We start from the raw sequence: 19360 nt of genomic DNA on the forward strand, positions 1-19360 counted from the left end.
AGATAGATAGATAGATAGATAGATATGAGATAGATAGATGGATAGATATGAGATAGATAGATATGAGATAGATAGATATGAGATAGATAGATATGAGATAGATAGATGGATAGATATGAGATAGATAGATATGAGATGGATAGATGGATAGATAGATAGATAGATATGAGATAGATAGATAGATAGATAGATAGATAGATAGATAAGATTCCATCCTGTAAACAAAATTTTCTTTCTTTATATTTCAAAATACATACAAAAGCAGCTTATCTTTTAGCTGAAATTTATTTTAATGGACATTGATTTTTTCCCAAATAAATATAATTTCATGCTGGAATTCGTTTTTTGTTTTTCCATTTGAAATTTCCCTTTCGTTTGTTTTTCCATTCTAGTAACAGATTATAGAACAAATAACAAATGGGAATCTTTTTTTTTTCTTCTCAAAAATGGATGAAAAACACACCAGACCAGTTACTTATTCAACAATCGAATGTTCGTCTTCAGCCTAAAATCACATTCGACCCCAGACTCGAAAGCAATGTACAATATTTACAAACAACGTCAATTGGTCAAACACTTCAGACAAAATATTAGGACATAACCGGATGGTAACAAATCTTCTATACAATCATTTATTGTTAAGTTATCATGCTAAATTTATTTAGATTGTTTTAATATATTCATTATAAATAGAATTTATGGTAGGCAGTTATTTGTCATCTATCGGATAGTCAACAAAAAGTGGTAAAACCATGTTCAGAATCGGGTGTGTCAGTTTATCATTGGGTACGCATAACATGGGCCTATAAGGTCTGGCAATTTAAGATCACCATAACCTGGGTATCTCCAACTTTGCCATTAAATTGCATTTTATTGATGATTCAGTCTTTCAATATAGTTTATCTATTCATGTTTGACCATGTAGGATTGAACCATGGTTGGAGAACCCTATTTTGCACAAAAACGCCTACAATGTAAACCTGACCTTACTGGCCAAAGCCATAGAAAAGCTTAAAGAGAACCTTTCACCTGCCCATACATCTACAGTATGTAATGTGGAAGGCTTCACAAACACTGTCTCACGTAAAATAATTTTTCTTCCTCCGTTATTTACATATCAGTGCCATTATTTTTGGCGCCCAATATGTAAATAAGCCCCTGAACAGTCAATGGGGCATTTCTATCTAACTAAATGGGAATGGGGCGTTATACTCTTCGCTCTGAGACTGTCCAATCAGCCTTGGACAGCATCTGGGCGGCTTGAGCTGTCTTCTCTCCCACGAGAACACACACAGACTGGTGGTTCTACAGAGATCGTGCGTGCGCGCACCCTCATGCATGCGCTCACAGCCGCTCCCGGCGATACTCCCGCCTACCACGGAACGAGAAGAGACAAAGAGGAGAAGAAACGAGGAGAACAAGAAGAGACGAGGAGGAGGAGAAGAAGAGACGAGGAGGATAAGAAGAGACAAGGAGGAGAAGAAGAGACAAGGAGGAGAAGAAGAGATGAAGAGAAGATCTACTTACATCCAGGTTTCTGCAGAACCACCAGTCTGTGTGTGATCTCGCGGGAGGGATCACAGCGCAAGCCGCCCTGACACTGTCTGTAGCTGATTTGAGCGAAGAGTATAATGCCCCATTGCCATTTGGTTAGATAGAAACGCCCCATTGACAGTTCAGGGGCGTATTTACATATCGGGCCCCAAATATAACGGCACCGATATATAAATAATGAAGGAAGTTAGAAAAATTATTTTACGTGAGACAGTGTTTGTGAAGCCTTTCCTATAACATGTTGCACTCCGCTGCACATGTACGGGCAGGTGAAAGGTTCTCTTTAATACCTGTGAGACTTGAATATTTGAAAAAGACGTAGACATGAAACATCATTAGACCTTGAACAATGTACATAAAAATGACATTGCATTGTCAGGATATCTACATCTACCAGTCATCAATGTCTTAGTGGGAACTGGCATGCTGCTCTAAATAAACAATCTCCTATTCGTTTTGACTTAGGAATCAAAAATTGGTATTTTATTAACCTTTGTCTCACAATTATTTTTTTGCCTTTTTTTGTTTTTACTTTTTTTGTACATTTATTTTGCCATGCAAATTGATTGTGAAGCAAAAAGAGTCGTGGAAAATGTGGCACGTAACAAATGTGTGTGATTGCTGCATACACTAAAGTAAGTTTTTGACACATACAACAAAACATACATGTTAAGACGGGGTATTTTTCTGTCATCTAAGATGCCATCCTACGAGAACTGATTAACAAGAGATAAATGCGTTGATGATATTTATGGCTTTCCATACCCAAACACCGCGACACATTGGTATCTCTACAATGCTGTCGAAAGTAATGACCTTATATTACAAAAACGGAGGGAAAAAAACAAAAATTTTGCACCATTTTTACTATGTGATGTAAAAACTAATACCTACAATTAACTTAACATATTCACAGTGAAACTGAATTTTTTGTGTTGTCTTTTTGGTACTTCACAAATGGGCTCGGAACAATTAAACTGCAGAATTCTTGGCAAAATGATACACAATAACAACATGCAAATCTGAGTTTGCTTAATTTGTTCAAAGTAACTATTGACATGCCAATTTTCTAAAATTTTTCAAAAATATTTCCTTAACAACACCTGTTTTTGCCATCTGCTCCATCCCGGGTAAAGGCGGCAACCTGAATAAAAGGAGAATGTTTCAGACTTTGCAGAGTTCACAGAAATTATTACAGGAAAAATAAAGTCACTGGCGGACATGTTACTTTTTGAGAAAGGAAAGATAAGAAAAGTCTTTGTTTTTTTTAACCTACAAGGCCACCCCAAATTTTTTTTATTTTATTTAGAAATGTTTAAAAAGTCATATACTCTTAAAAATCTTCCAGCTCAATTCCATCGGACGGTGCAGTTGTAATGAATTATTTTATTAATAGTCCCATCTTCCTCTATCAATATAGTTCTATATCTTTTTCCTTTCCCAGTAATGCACATTGAAGAAGAGTTGTGTAAAGCTGAGAAAATCAAAAATATCACTTTTAAATAGGGCATTTAGTTTGACATCTAGGAACATCATTTACAATTTAGGAATCTTTTGTTGTATATTTTCTTGCTACGTAGCATCCACTGCTCGTTGATATGTTGAAGCCGTCATGACTTCCTTTGGAAAATGTAGAGAAATCCTTTTTTTTAATTAAATGTCTATTTCTTTTTAACAAAAATAAGAATTTTATTTTTATATTTATTTTCCAAGTTAGGAAGATCCAGAATCTTTGCCTTAAGCTGTCAGAAAAATAAGAAATCCGGTAAAGTGAAAAGCCTTTTATCTTCATATAAGCCTTTGCGAGTAAACACTGAACACTGTCCACCCTGACGGCCACCGATTCTATACTATAGATCCTTTGGAAGAGGATAGATGGATAGACTGTATCCGTGTCGCCAACGTCCTTTGTAAGTCACCCAGAACATCCTGGCCCGATGTCTCGCAGTTCTTATCATACAATAGTTGTTTAAAGGCTTCATTTTCGATCAGGAGCATCATATTTTTCAAGAAGTAGCCTTCACAGTAAGACGATAACTCAGGGACACCAAGAAACTGCTGACACAGAGATATAACGAGTGAGAGGACAAAATCACATTAGTCGCAAGATTAAAGACACAGTCTTTGAAAAGTTTGTTTTTTTTAGTAAAAAAATGTGTATCTGTGTGATTGCTACAACTTTGTGATTGCATTTTATTAAAAAATATTTTTACTTTTTGAGATACAGCTGCTTTGTATCCTGTATACAGAGCAGCTGTATCTTGCGCTGAGACCTGAATCCGCCAAGTCAGCGGCACTTAGATGTGATCGATAACAGGTGGACCCTGTGCTGTCACTGAACCCCTCAGTGCTGCTGACCTGATGGATACAGGTTTCAGCACTAGATACAACTGCCATGTATACAGGATGCAAAGCAGCTGTATCTCAAAAAGTAAAAAAAATGTTTCATAAAATATAATTACAAAGTTGAACCAATCACACTGATACACATTTTTATTAAAAAAACAAACAAAAACGTTTTTAAAGGTGTACAAAGCCTATAAATAAACAGTCCCCCAAATTAGTTTTTTTTTACCTTATATACTCACATTGCTAAAGCTATGTTCACTTCTGCGCCCTAGTTTCTGTTTATAATAGTGACCAGGACGCAGTGCCGGATCGGTCATCTGACGGATACAGCACTGCATTCTTGTTTCCATCGTGATACCCGTAGTTTTGACAAGAAAAATAGTAATGCCTCATCTCCGTTGCAGATGTGAACATAGCCTGTGTATTTGTCAATACATAGGGTAATATACCAGTGTACAGATATACCTGAACATAACAGTGTGAAAAATTAAGATGATAAATTCAAATCCCTTAACGAGACTTAAAAAAAAAATTGTGGGGGAAAAAAAAATATCCAAACACAATTTTTGCAATGAATAACACCTAATAGTATGGATTTATTGTACATCTTATATTTACAGTTATGGGGACAGCATAAATGTGTAAAAAAATATTTTTGGTGAATGGATTAAAACAAAATCTACATTTTCCTCAAAATATTAATTAAACTAATTAAATGTTTTTTAAATCTAGTAAATTGGTCTTCTGGAGTCCCCACCGATAACACTAGACCCATGTTGGCTTCATTTTTCATTTTAAAAATCATTATGTAAATTGGGGAAAAATTATTTTAAAGAGGTTGCCTGGTTTAGAAATTTGCAATTTAGGAACTTTTTCAACTATTAGGGAATCCTGAATTAGTAAGAGCAGCGTTCCCCTTTCAGTGTAAAGGGTGTAAAGGGGCTACAAAGAGCGTCTTTCACTCTGGAGGACCCAATATGTCCATGCATTACATGGACAGTCCACTGATTTCAAGAACTGTGTAATACTTTATTTAATCTGTGGTGGCGCTGCAGGGAAATTGGACACTTACTGATAGCTTCCCCACAAATTACACCAGATCGCTGGGGGACTAAGCAGCAGGACACCCTGTAATTAATTTATTGCCAGGGAACCCTTTTAAAAAATAAAATGTTCTAACGTAGACGGGCCTCTTTAAAACCTCTGATTTTGTAGAAATACATGTGTTTGTACTGAACCAAAACAGATATAAACCTGTTTAACTATTATTTGTATGACTGGTCTGGGAAATAACAAGCAGCTGCTACATGAACACTGCCTAAACTATCAGAATAATCTTCATGTGTTTTACAGAAAGTAGAGATTAGTGCATTTATTTTAAGCAAAATCTGCAATGTCATTCTGGTGTCTGGCAAATATTGCAGTCAGGCTGCGTAGTCTGAAGCGCCCCCTATAGCAGCAGACTGGCAGTGTAGTCTGCAGCGACCCATGTAACAGCATACTGACTGTATAGTGTACAGCATCCCTATAACAGCAGTCTGGCTGTGTAGTCTGCAGCGCCCTCTATAACAGTAGTCTGGCTGTGTAGCCTGGAGCGCCCCCTATAACAGCAATCTGTGTGTATAATTTGGAGCACCCTCTATATCAGCTGTCTGGCTGTGTGGTCTGGAGCAACCCCTATAACAGCAGTTTGGTTGTGCAGTCTATAAAGACTCCTATAACATCAGACTTGTGTAATCTGGAGCGCCCCCTATCACAGCTGTCTGGATGTGTAGTCTGGAACATCACCTATAACAGCAGTCTGACTGTTTAGTCTGTAGCATCCAATATTACAGCAGTCTGGCTGTGTAGTCTATAGCTCCCCCTATTACAGCAGTCTGGCTGTGTAGTCTGGAGCTCCCCTTATAGCAGCAGTCTGTTTAATGTGGAGCTTGGTGTAGGGAGGGGGGATCTGACTCCCAGCAATCCCACTGATCATCTGACTGAAGGTGCCATGTCATTGTTTACCAGGCAGCGCCATTCATTGGTAGTGGCTGTGCTAGGTATTGCAGCACTTGAAAGGAACGTAGCTGCAGTACCAGGCACAGCCACTAACAAATGCATGGCGCTGTCTGGTAAACAATGATGTGGCCTATCAGTAAGCTGATCGGCGGGGGAGACGGGAGTTGCACTGCCACTCATCTGATATTGATGACCAATCCTAAGGATAAGCCGTCAATATTATACTCCTGGAAAACTCCTTTAAGGTAAATCTGCATTTTTTTTCAGCCTTCTCATATCAATGCCCTCCTTGTGGTCTAATACCAGTACCTTGGCATGGTTATAAATATCCACACAGTTTTCCGTGTTAATGCTTTTTGCACAGATAATTTCACAGTGGCGTTGCAGAGCTTCCAGGTGAAAAAACTTGCTGGCGGACAACAGCTGCAAGAGAGAGAGAAAGGTGCAGAGGAGAATGAAATCATGATGGGAGAGGTAATACCAGCATTAATACACTAATCTCATGCAACGGGACTGAGACTAAACACTGTAAATATGCCGTCAATATCGGATTATCAATCATTAGGAAATTGGCATTGCAGTAAAGCGTCTGTCTTATCGTTAGCAGCGAGTAAATGGTTTCTCTTCTAAACATCTGCGGCTGGTTAAGCTGGAGGATCTCATTCATTGAAGACTTCCTTCCACAATGCGCATCTTACCTCCATGATTTCATTCGTTTTAATGAGAAGTGATTCCGTGCCGCCACAGTATAGGTACTGCATGACCAGCTAGAGAAAAAGAAACGGATACATTGTAACAAAGGTAGATCTATGTAGAAGTCATGGTAATTAAGCCAACCTGTAGTGTGGATAGAAAGGTGTATGAGAGTGATTTATCATCATTTATGGGGTGCCTCCTTCATGCGACCTTATATGGGTTGTCCAGTTCAGAAAAAACATTTTCATACACCCTATTAGGGAATTCTGAGATAATAGATGGGGTCCCCTGTTCAGTATTCTCCTCTTTTGGCCAAAGTGCAGTGCAGCTACAAAGAGTGTCTATAGTTCTTGAATATTTACCCTGTCCTGCATTACACAGAAAACGTATTCATTTGAATGGGCACTGTGTAATGCTGAATTTCTCCTGTGGAGGCACTGCAGGGAAAGTGAACACTTACTGCCAGGTTTCCTCACAGATCACAACTGATCGCTGTGGATCCCAAAAGGGGGACACTTTGTTATCAGCCTATTGCCAGATGACCTTTTTAACAAGTAGGGATTATCCAAAGTAGAGAACCCCCTTTAATGAATAGCATTTGCTGTCTTCGCAATACTAAGGTGAACACAATATATGTTCAGCAGACCTCTCAACTTTCCCTATTTCCACAAGACAGTGCTGGACCTTAAACGGGTGGTGTTTCTACATAGCGACTTTGGGGGTCCATCTGACGTGTCTATTTTAGTAAATACTTGTATTCCCCATGAAATAACATTTGTGGATTAACTTTTCTTAGTACTTTACTTTGTGTTGTTTCTCTATTATTCTTCCTGGAAATCTATGAATAAATTGACAAGTAGGGGTTACTATTCTATTGTCAATAGGGTGTGTCCTTATACAGACTGATACTGTCAGAACTGATTGGACATTGTCAGACTGTGTAGGGACACGCCCCATTGACAAGGTACCGGCTGTCAATTTATTAAAAGATTTCCAGGAGGAATAACAGAGGAACATCCCAACACAGAGTTCTAAAAAAAGATGCTTCAGAATTATAATTTTATAGGAAGTCCAAGAATTTACTAAAACAGACATATCTGGAGAGGTGACAGGTCCTCTTTAAAAATGTACTTCACATAGGACCAGTGAGGTCCCTACCATACAGACAGGGCATGCGACTGCTATAAGAGCCATGGTGGGATGGAGCTAGCACTGACCTGCATCTTTTACTTGCTGTGACACAGTCATTGTGGCTACCTACATCCACAACTAGGGGGAGCTCACTGGTTCATTCATCTACAATTAAGTTTAACCCCTTAAGGACCGAGCCACTTTTCATTTTCCACTCCCCACGTTCAAAGAACCATAACTTTTTTATTTTTCCTTCAATAGGGTGGTGTGAGGGCTTATTGTTTGGAGGAGGAGTTGTCGTTTCTAATGGCACCATTTAAAGTACCATATAATGTACTGGGAAACTGCAAAAAAATTATTTGCGGGCTAAAATTGGAAATAACTGCGATTCCTACATTGTTTTTTGGTTTTCGTTTTAACGGCTTTCACTGTGCGGTAAAAGCGACAACTTTATTTTGCTGCTCAATACGATTACAGTGATACCAAATTTATATAGTTTTTTTTATATATTTTATTACTTGAAAAAAGCAAAATCCTTTTTGTTAAAAAAAAATTGTTTTGTTTAATCACATTCTGAGAGCCAGAACTTTTTTACTTTTTCGTGGATTGAGCGGTGTGAGGGCTCATTTTTTGCAGGACGAGCTGTAATTTTTATTGGTACAAACTTTTGCTACGTACAACTTTTTGATCACTTTGTATTACATTTTTTTTTGTGAGCTAATATGACCAAAAAACTTTTGCCGTTTTAAATTTTTTACTGCGTTCACCGTGCAAGTTAAATAATGGTATATTGTAATAGTTCAGACTTTTATGGACGCAGCAATACCAATTTTGTTTATTTTTTTTTACATTACTTTAGAGGAAAAATGGGAAAAGTTTTTTACATTATTTTTTACACAATTTATTAGTCCCCCTAGGGGACTTAAACCAGCGATCATTAGATTGCTGGTACAATATAATGCAATACTAATGTATTGCAGTATATCGTCATTTTCACAGTCTTCTGTTGAGCCGTGCCAGAGACCCGGCTTAACAGAGGCAGACAAAAAGCAGCTCTGGGGGCCTTCATTAGGCCCCTGGGCTGCCATGACAACCACCGGAGCCCCCGAACATGGTGTGGGGCACCGATGAGCTGTCGGAGGGGGCCGCTCCCCTCTTTTCAACGCTTCAGATGTTGCGGTCGCGATTGACCGCTGCATTTGAGGGGTTAAACGGCCAGGAATAGCGCAATCGCAGTATAAATCCATATGCAGTTAGCACCCCCTAGTGGTGGGTGCAGAGAGCCAGAATTATGTAATTTATCAAGTCAGAGTTTGCCTACACAGATATATTATGAACTAAATCTGCACAGAACTTTAGACTTTACGAAGAGTGTAGTACATATGGTGGAGCACTGCGTAGGGATGGGGCCCATTCTGAGTTTTGCTATGGGGCCCTATGATTTCTGTGTACGACCCTGCATAGGACTTTTATTGTAAGAGAGATATCCAATAATATGTGTTATCAGACTTTACAAATTGAAGACCCTTAAAGAGAACCTTTCAACTCCCCATACATGTGCAGCATGTAATGGGCAAGGCTGCACAAACTCTGGGGCACTTTACATTTTTTATATCGGTGCCGTTATATTTGGCGCCCGATATTTAAATAACCCCTTGAACTGTCAATGGGGCGTGTAATGGCAAGGGGGCGTGTTACTATGGCTGTGACACTGTCCAATCAGATACGGACAGTGTTACAGCATGAGCGAAGGTAGAGGAGAGAGTGTGTGTGCACGCGCCAACGCTCTCACTCTTCAGCTGTCAAGATCAGTCTTCTGCCGAACTGGCAAGGGGGCGTGTCACTGCTACAGACAGTGTAAGAGCTGGAGAGATGAGAGCGCGCATGCACTGTCCGTAGCCCCCTTGCCAGTTCGGCAGACAAAGCACAAGACTGATCTCTCGCAAGAGCTGAAGAGAGGAAAATGCGCATGCGCGCTCCCCTCTCGCCAGCTCTTACAATGTCCGTAGCAGTGACACGCCCCCTTCCCAGTTCGGCAGAAGACTGATCTTGACAGCTGAAGATTGAGAGCGTGGGCGCGCGCGCACACTCTCTATCCTCGCTCTTGCTGTAACACTGTCCGTATCTGATTGGACAGTGTCACAGCCATAGTAACACGCCCCCTTGCCATTACACGCCCCATTGACAGTTCAGGGAGTTATTTAAATATCGGGCACCAAGTATAATGCCACTGATATCTAAATAACGGAGGAGGGTAGAAAAAAAAATGTAAAGTGCCCCAGGGTTTGTGCAGCCCTCTCCATTAAATGCTGCACTCAGCTGCACATGTATGGGGAGGTGAAAGGTTCTCTTTAACTTGAGCAGGGTCCATGGTAGTATAAACGTACCCCCGCATAGATGGGAATAGGGGCCCTATGTGTTTAAATAAACTCAAGGAGCATGGATTGTGTAAGGATGGTTGCATTAATCCCAGTCTTCAGTAGGGAGATTGCATAGTACATAATTTATGCCTGCTGCTTAGCCTATGTGGTATTATTAATATGATGTGCATAATTCATAAACCATTGTAACCTGATATGTCAAATTATATTAAAGTAAATCTTACATTAAAATGTCAAAACGTTCTAAACAATAAAACTCTGCCAAATATAGATTAATCCAATGCACAGCCGTGAGTGTTCTCATACTGAGAGTGATCTGGACCCCTGGGCGCCTTACCAACCACTATAGCCATAATACACTTGGTTTGGAGTATTGTAACTCACTGAGGGGCTGTGGTTCTGGCACTGCCCTCATCCTCCAATGGTTAGTCTGCCCCAGTACTTTTCACTTAACTTCAATTTGTTGAAATGTGTATGGATATTGCGGCTTGCGTTAAAGGCTATGTACACCTTTGAAAATGTGTATATACATGTATATATATATATATATATATATATATATATATATAAAAATAGAGGCAGACCATGGCACTGCACTGCTATAGGTCCCATGGTGAGAGGGGGCACTGCACTAAACTTCTCCCATTGCTTCCCTTCATAATAAAATTCTGGTTACCTGTAGCAGCCACTAGGTGGAGCTAACCACATACAGATTCATACAACTCGCAGTGAGTTCAATAGGATACATTTATATGTAGTGAGCTCCCCCTAGGGGTGGCTGTATATCCAGTTTTAGTTGCTATAGCATGCCCCCCCCTCTTTGGGGGTGGAGCCTATTGTGAGTTTTGTTATAATGCCCCATGATCTTTGTGTATGCCCCTGTCTGCATATGTAGAAAATAAATAATTTAACACATATACACATACCTGGAAGATGTGATATTTCACATAATTGATTTCTATGCAGCTGTTTTCTGCAGCAGATTTGTTTGTGAGGAGAGCTTTAAACCTTCAAAAACAATTAAAAAGTTATGTCATTAGAAACTATGGACTCACAAAGTACATAACGGCGGCAAGACCGTGTATATTCACCGGTAAGGACAGTATATTATACATGAATATTCAATAATGCTCAAAAATGGAACAGTTTACTGTTTTTTTATTACATATGATTGATCAGTTATTGCTCCAGTGTGTTAAATCATGTTTTATACTCCAATCACATCCCAAGCTGCATTCAAAGTTAAAGTAGGACATCACATCTCCATGCTGGTTCTGAGTCTGTACAGAGTCGTAGGCAGTTACAACTACGTTTCATAGTCAAAAGTCAAAGGAGCTTGTATTGAATCACTAGTAAAGCAAGGTTTATTTGCACCTTTGATTTTCCTATTATATTATTTTAATATTTGCTATTATATTTCATTATACAAATATAGTTAAAAAATAAATGAATAAAAGAAGCCTCTGTGCAAAACTGATACACTGATATGATTCGTGCAGGACCTGAGGGGGCGGTGCATGACACAGGGATTTAAAGGACACCAAAGAGAATCCCTGTGTCATGCACCGCCCCCTCTGGCCCTGCACTAACACAGTGTTTATGTTATGTATATTCCTTTAACAAACATTTTAAAGGAAAAGGTGTTGAATTTTTAATACTTTACTATAATCCCCAACCCATAGGGGGCGCTGTTAGTTACCCTGACGCTATTTCTTGCTTATGTAACTTGCTACTGTGTGCTAAATGCGAAGGGAATTAGTTCATGTAAGCAAATCCTCAACCCCAGGCCTCTGTAATCTCACTGGCACATTTTTACAGGGTGTTTTATATTAGTTTTGAGCCCCCTTATTACTGTATGATATTGGTGAACCGCTGCCTTGTATAACATCATTTCACCTTAGACATTTCACATATGTACCTTGGAGATGCTGTGAATAACAATACTTTGTGTGCATAAAAAGGTCTTCCTTCAACAATAAAGGTGACATCCGACATTTCTTTGTTGTTGAGGAAATGAGGATCTACAAAGAAGCAAGAAGATAATGTTAATCTTTATGGCATATAAGGTGATATTTAACATATTTGAGCTCGGACTTGAAGGAGTTGTTCAGAATTAGAAAAAAAATCGGCTTTTTTTGCCAGAAACAGCGCCCCTCTTGTTCACGGGCTGTGTTTGGTATTGCATGTCAGCCTTGTTCACTTGAATGGAAATGACATGCAATACTAGACACTGCCCATGGACATGAGGGGCGCTGTTTCTGGAAAAAAAGCTTATTTTTGATTTACGTCTGAAAATACCGTTCAAATACGTCGGCAAACATCTGCCCATTCATTTGAATGGGTTTGCCAACGTTCTGTGCCGACGACCTGTCATTTACGCGTCGCTGTCAATTGACGACGCGTAAAAAAGACGGCTCGTCAAAAGAAGTGCAGGACACTTCTTGGGACGTAATTTGAGCCGATTTTCATTGATTCCAATGAAAAACAGCTCCAAATTACGGCCGTAATTGACGCCTCGCAAAACTCCTGAAAGCAGCTCCGTAATTTCAGACGTAATGGTCGTTATCGTGTGCACATACCCTAAGGCTGGGTTCACACGACCTATTTTCAGACGTATTGGAGGCGTTTTACGCCTCGAATTACGTCTGAAATAACGCCTCCAATACGTCGGCAAACATCTGCCCATTACTGACCTGTCATTTTACGCGTCGCTGTCAAAAGACGGCTCGTAAAATTACAGCCTCGTCAAAAGAAGTGCAGGACACTTCTTGGGACGTTTTTGGAGCAGTTTTCTCATAGACTCCAATGAAAACAGCTCCAAAAACGGCCGTAAAAAACGCTGCGAAAAACGCCGCAAAAAAACGCGAGTTGCTCAAAAAACGTCTGAAAATCAGGGGCTATTTTCCCTTGAAAACAGCTCTGTATTTTGAGACGTTTTTGACTCTACGTGTGAACATACCCTAAGAGTTTGTTTCCCACAAGCATGGACAAGGACTATTGAAATCTGACCAAAGGTCTAATCAATGTCTGCTAAGGGTATGTTCACACGGCCTATTTACGGACGTAATTCGGGCGTTTTTGCCCCGAATTACGTCTGAAAATAGCGCCTCAATAGCGCTGACAAACATCTGCCCATTGAAAGCAATGGGCAGACGTTTGTCTGTTCACACGAGGCGTATATTTACGCGCCGCTGTCAAATGACGGCGCGTAAATAGACGCCCGCGTAGAAGAAGTGACCTGTCACTTCTTTGGTCGTAATTGGAGCCGCTATTCATTGACTCCAATGAATAGCAGCGCTAATTACGGCCGTAATTGACGCGGCGTTCAAGCGCCTGCACATGCCGGTACGGCTGAAATTACGGGGATGTTTTCAGGCTGAAACATCCCCGTAATTTCAGCCGTTACGGACCCCCGCCGTGTGAACATACCCTAACACTTCGGATTTTATGTTCCTGAGGCCTCATTTACACGAGCGTGTGCGTTTTGCGCGCGCAAAAAAACGCTGCGTTTTGCGTGCGCAAAAGGCAATTGACAGCTCCGTGTGTCATCCGTGTATGATGCGCGGCTGCGTGATTTTCGCGCAGCCGCCATCATAGAGATGAGGTAGTCGACGCCCGTCACTGTCCAAGGTGCTGAAAGAGCTAACTGATCGGCAGTAACTCTTTCAGCACCCTCGACAGTGAATGCCGATCACAATATACACCAACCTGTGAATAAAAAAAGACGTTCAAACTTACCATGAACTGCCTGCTTCCTCCAGTCCGGTCTCCCGGCCGTTGCCTTGGTGACGCGTCCCTCTCTTGTCATCCGGCCCCACCTCCCAGGATGACGCGGCAGGCCATGAGACCGCTGCAGCCTGTGATTGGCTGCAGCCTGTGCTTGGCCTGTGATTGGCTGCAGCTGTCACTTGGCCTGAATTGTCATCCCGGGAGGTCGGACTGGAGGAAGGAGCCGGGACTTATCGGTAAGTCCGAACTTCAGTTTTTTTTTACACGTATATGTATATTGTGATCGAAAGTCACTGTCCATGGTGCTGAAACAGTTTAAGTCTTTGAGCACCGTGGGCAGTGACTGTCTCCTGACGTCGCGTACCCGAACATTTTTTGCCGGGTTCGGTCAAAACGAGTTCGGCCGAACCCGGTGAAGTTCGGTGCGCTCATCTCTAATTTGACACTCCGTTTGGATGTTTGTAACCAGAAAAGCACGTGGTGCTTTTCTGTTTACATTCATCCTTTTGACAGCTCTTGCGTGATTTTCGCGCATGCAACGCAGGACCGTCCGTGTGGCATGCGTTGTTTTCACGCACCCATTGAAGTCAATGGGTGCGTGTTGCGTGAAAAACGCAAGAATATAGAACATGTCGTGAGTTTTACGCAACGCACTCACGCAGCGCAAAATTCACGCATCGTCTAAACAGCCCCATAGACTATTATAGTATAATACGCTCGTGTAAATGAGGCCTAAGGCTGGAACCACACGAGCATGGCGTTTTTGCGCACGCAAAAACGTGGCATTTTGCCTGCGCAAAAGGCACTTAAGAGCTCCGTGTGGCCTCCGTATATGATGCGCGGCTGCGTGCTTTTCGCGCAGCCGCCGTCATTATGACACTCCGTTTGGATGTTTGCAAACAGAAAAGCACGTGGTGCTTTTCTGTTTTCATTCATCCTTTTCACTGCTGTTGCGTGAATCACGCTGTTCGCACGGAAGTGCTTTCGTGTGACATGCGTGGTTTTCACGCACCCATTGACTTCAATGGGTGCGTGATGTGCGAAAAACGCCCAAAGAACGGACATGTCGTGACTTTTTTTCAGCGGACTCACGCTGAGTAATAATCACGCACATGTCTGCACGGCCCGATAGAGTAACATAGGTCCGTGCGACGCGCGTTAATATCACGCGCGTTGCACGGACGTATTTCCCGTTCGTCTGAATAAGGCCTAATAAGAAGACTTCCCCAGACTTCCCTAGTAGTGAGCCCTGTATTGGAAAAACCGAAGCACGTAATAATATACGTGTTGGAAAAAACGGTGTGATCCTTCCGTTCGGACCCAATGAGCATTGAGGCCCCATGCACACGACAGCAACGGAGCCATTGACTTTCATTGAACACTGACACCTTTCCGTAGCACTACGGAAGGGTGTCAGTGCTGTGGAAATGTTCCGGGAATTATGGAACATGTCCGTTCTTTTTCGCATTTTGCGGGCCGTGCTCCCATACTTTGTATGGGAGCACGGCCCGAAAATGCGGCTGTCAGTCAGCGGCCGTCCGTGCCCGCAATCGCGGGCCGTGATTGCGGGCACGGTCGTGTGCATGGGGCCTGAGAAAGGGAATTCACCCAAAGGTGTTGTAGCACATAAGACAATAGTGATGAATCCATGAAGGCAAGATCTGAGTCTCTTACCTGTGCAATCATGGCGATTCGGTTTTCAAAGTACATCTGTGCCCCTTTAAATTAGGACATTGCAAAGATGCCATACTGGTATTGAAGAGATGGCGAAGTTAATCAGCGGAAACAACTGCACCCACTAATGAACCTCAAAGTCAGAGGTCCAGAAAATGAGCTAAGACGCATATGTGGCCATCAAGTGAGTCCTCTTTTCACTACTGAATGCCTGAGAAAGACTCAAGGGGTAACCGGGAGCCATAATATAAAGCAGCATGCTTTGGAAGGATTTGGAAGTGGCATATTACTACTAGACATCACCTAAAACTACAGCAGGCAACTGTGCCCACGAGCTCAGCAGCTAGGAATTTCATGTTGTGTAAAATGGCTGGAACAAATAAAAGGCGCTACATAGGGTGAGTACGTCAGGTTGAGATTAGCGTCCTATGTTGAGCAAGGAGAATGGTGGCTCACCTTAAAATCTTGTGCATGGATAGGCACAACGCTATTACAGAGCATAGTAGTAGTAGGATGCTGCCGGTGTCGTTTTCCCTTGGGCGTCACGTGCCGTACTCGCCCGGGAATAAATAAATGATAAAGGTTTTTTATTATACAAATAAAAGTCTCTAAAGTACTTTAGGGACTTTTATTTATACAATAAAAAACCTTTATTAGCACTTTACTCATACGTGAAAGTTTCGCGCCTGGATGGTGTCTTATTCTTCGGGGGTGAGGTCACACTGTGGATTTTCCGGATTTCGTTGTGGAAAATCTGCAGCATAATACAGTAGCAGCAGAGTGAATGAGATTTGAAATCTAATCCACGCGCTGCGTAAATAAGCGGAAAAACCTTCAAAAATTGACATGCGGTGCGTTTTTTTAATGTCAATTGTATTTGTGTAATTGCTGCTTGAGATTTTGGCAGCAGAAAAGCTGCGATTCCGCAGCAAAAATCGCAACTCGGAAAAAGAATAAGTCTTAGGCCTCATTTACACGAGCGTAATATACGCGCGTGCGACGCGCGTGCTTTTCACGCGTGTCGTACGCACCTATATTACTCTATGGGGCAGTGCAGACGATGCGTGAATTTTGCGCAGCACGAGTGCGTTGCGTAAAACTCACGACATGTTCTATAATCGTGCGTTTTTCGCGCATCACGCACCCATTGAAGTCAATGGGTGCGTGAAAACCACGAAGGTCGCACGGAAGCACTTCCGTGCGAACTGCGTGATTCGCGCAAGAGCTGTCAAACTGAATGTAAACAGAAAAGCACCACGTGCTTTTCTGTTTACAAACATCCGAACGGAGTGTCTTAGACATGAGCGAACCGAACTTTACCGGGTTCGGCCGAACTCGTTTTGACCGAACCCGGCAGGAAACAGTCACTGTGCAGGGTGCTGAAAGAGTTAAACTGGTTCAGCACCCTGGACAGTGACTTCCGATTCCAATATACGTGAACGTGTAAAAAAAAAAAAAGTTCTGACTTACCGATAACTCCCGGCTTCTTCCTCCAGTCTGACCTCCCGGGATGACAATTCAGTCCAAGTGACAGCTGCAGCCAATCACAAGCCAAGCACAGGCTGCAGCTGTCACATGGACTGCCGCGTCATCCAGGGAGGAGGGGCCAGATGTCAAGAGAGGCGCGTCACCAAGGGCGCGTCACCAAGGCAACGGCCGGGAAGTTCTCGGTAAGTACGAACCTCTTTTTTTTTAAACAGGTTACTCGATATGGTGATCGGAATGCACTGTCGAGGGTGCTGAAAGAGTTACTGCCGATCAGTTAACTCTTTCAGCACCATGGACAGTGACTGACGTGGACTAGCCTCATCTCTATGATGGCGGCTGCGCGAAAATCACGCAGCCGCGCATCATACATGGATGACACACGGAGCTGTCAAGTGCCATTTAGCGCACGCAAAACACAGCGTTTTTTGCGCGCGCAAAATGCACACGCTCGTGTAAATAAGGCCTTATACCTCCTTACGATTCTGTGCTTCTTTGTCCAGGCCGGCCACCTGGGATGACGTTTCATCCCATGTGACTGCTGCAGCCAATCACTGGCTGCAGCGGTCACATGAGATTTAACGCCATCCCAGTATGCGCGTTTTTTATTTTCCTCTTTTGTTTTTCGCAGCGCACATTCCAAGCGAAAAACTGCACCACAATGTGGTGCGGTTTTTCAGCCAGAATCCCAAGTGCCCACCAGGGTGAATACGCTGTGTGCTTCTTACCCAGCGTATCCACGCTGTGTGAACGTAGCCTTACAGTGGTACAGCTGTGCAAGTACCAGATCAATAATTGTGACATTTGCATGAGCTGCAGAACACTTCAGAGTCCCTGGATATGGATGGACGAGCAAGACCTAAATATCTATGGAAGATCTTTCTAGATTCGGCCAATGTTTCTAGAGCTGGTTTCTGCCGGTTAGTAAATGCAGCCCTTAAACATCAATTCTATTGCACCTGACATTGTGAGAATCTTGAAAAAGCTGCTTATCAATATAAATGAGACCTGCATTGTAAAGCAAATGTTCCAGCTGGGTAAAGCAGGCAAGATATGAAAGTACAGAGACATATTACTCATGGTCTCGACTACTAATGAGCTTCAAGGAGCCGCCGGTTCACCGGTGTTTGCATGGCTTTCATTTCTAGTGTAACAATGCACAAGAAACATGAAGACGCTATAATTTCAATGTGACATTTGTGAACACTTACCCAGCCGAGACGTCTGCTTGCGCTTTATCTCGATCAGCTTTGGGATGGGGTAAGGACCATAGCACTGGCTGAATATGACGGCCAATTGTTGGCTGATGACCTCATTCTGTAATGAAGAGAAGACAAGTTCTGTTATACAAATGTGAGTCACATCCTGATCTTCTGGTTTTATTTTACGTTTTGACATGTCAGAAGATATCATTGATGGGGGTCCGTAAACTGAAACTCCCACTTCATAAGCCCCTTTGGATTTGAGCTCAGAGATCTCTCAACTAATGTTGATTGTGGAGGGATAGGAATGCCACCAGAGCCCATTTGTTCAGCTCATGGACCCCCACCAATGCCATCTCCTGGAGAGGGTCTATGGAGACATGCTGTTTATGATGTTTAGCCCTTATGACGTGATAATATGACATAAATACCTATTATTACGTCTTTTTTTTTACATGTAGATATTAAATTGTAACTAGAATTTAGCGTTCATCCCAGTTAAGGTTGATCTTGTGACTCCCAAAAACTTATGTTCAACTGAAGTCAACCAGTTGGACCTCTCCGCCTCCTTCATCACGACACATTGATCACCTACACAGAGAGATCTCATAATCTTCTCCATCATCTGTATAAAAAAATTCTCCCTCTGATGGATCCTGTAATATTTTGCAAAATGTGTATTTTTATAAATGGACACGACACCTTCTCTTGCAAGTGAAGAGGTGGGTTGATTCAAACAAAGCAGATGGGAAGCACCTTAATTGTGGGATCCCGAAGTATGTAACATTATGCCAGCTGAGATATCAACCTTAATCCAGAGTTACGCTTTAAGAAACGAATAGATAAACGCTACTGTGAAAAGATTATACAAAAGATTGATTTTAGGAAATTGAAGTGTACTTCCACTCACTTCCCATATGATTCCCTACCACATACACCCTGTTTGGCCAGTGTGCTGAGTTCTGAGGGTCGGTCTGGCCCACCAGAGGAAAGAAGGGTTCTCCAGTGGACTCAGGCTCTGACTTGAGGTCTATCAGTGGACAATCTAAAGCAGTCAATGGAGTAGAACACTGGGGTTTATATCTTTTTGGTTTCTTTAAAAAAAAACATTAGTCCATATTGAGAAAATAGCTCTGCGATAGAAGAGTTTACAACAAA

General features: G+C 42.0%; 1 protein-coding gene across 3 annotated transcripts in view; it reads right to left on the bottom strand.

Moving 5' to 3' along the window:
• Window positions 1–304: 304 nt before the first annotated feature.
• The window catches only part of ABTB3 (ankyrin repeat and BTB domain containing 3), a 192223-nt gene continuing 173167 nt past the window's right edge, over window positions 305–19360 (bottom strand). For 2 of the 3 annotated variants that reach the window (XM_075856061.1, XM_075856059.1), the window contains 6 exons: window positions 18212–18317; window positions 12031–12133; window positions 11039–11120; window positions 6603–6671; window positions 6214–6327; window positions 305–3612 (listed from right to left, as the gene is read on the bottom strand). In XM_075856061.1, the coding sequence (XP_075712176.1) occupies window positions 3400–3612; window positions 6214–6327; window positions 6603–6671; window positions 11039–11120; window positions 12031–12133; window positions 18212–18317 (687 nt within the window). In that variant the 3' untranslated portion in view covers window positions 305–3399. The remainder of the gene's footprint in view (window positions 3613–6213; window positions 6328–6602; window positions 6672–11038; window positions 11121–12030; window positions 12134–18211; window positions 18318–19360) is intronic. The other variant, XM_075856060.1, reaches the window with a different exon arrangement.

Source organism: Rhinoderma darwinii, chromosome 3 (genome assembly GCF_050947455.1).
Source record: "Rhinoderma darwinii isolate aRhiDar2 chromosome 3, aRhiDar2.hap1, whole genome shotgun sequence".
Taxonomy (NCBI): domain Eukaryota; kingdom Metazoa; phylum Chordata; class Amphibia; order Anura; family Rhinodermatidae; genus Rhinoderma; species Rhinoderma darwinii.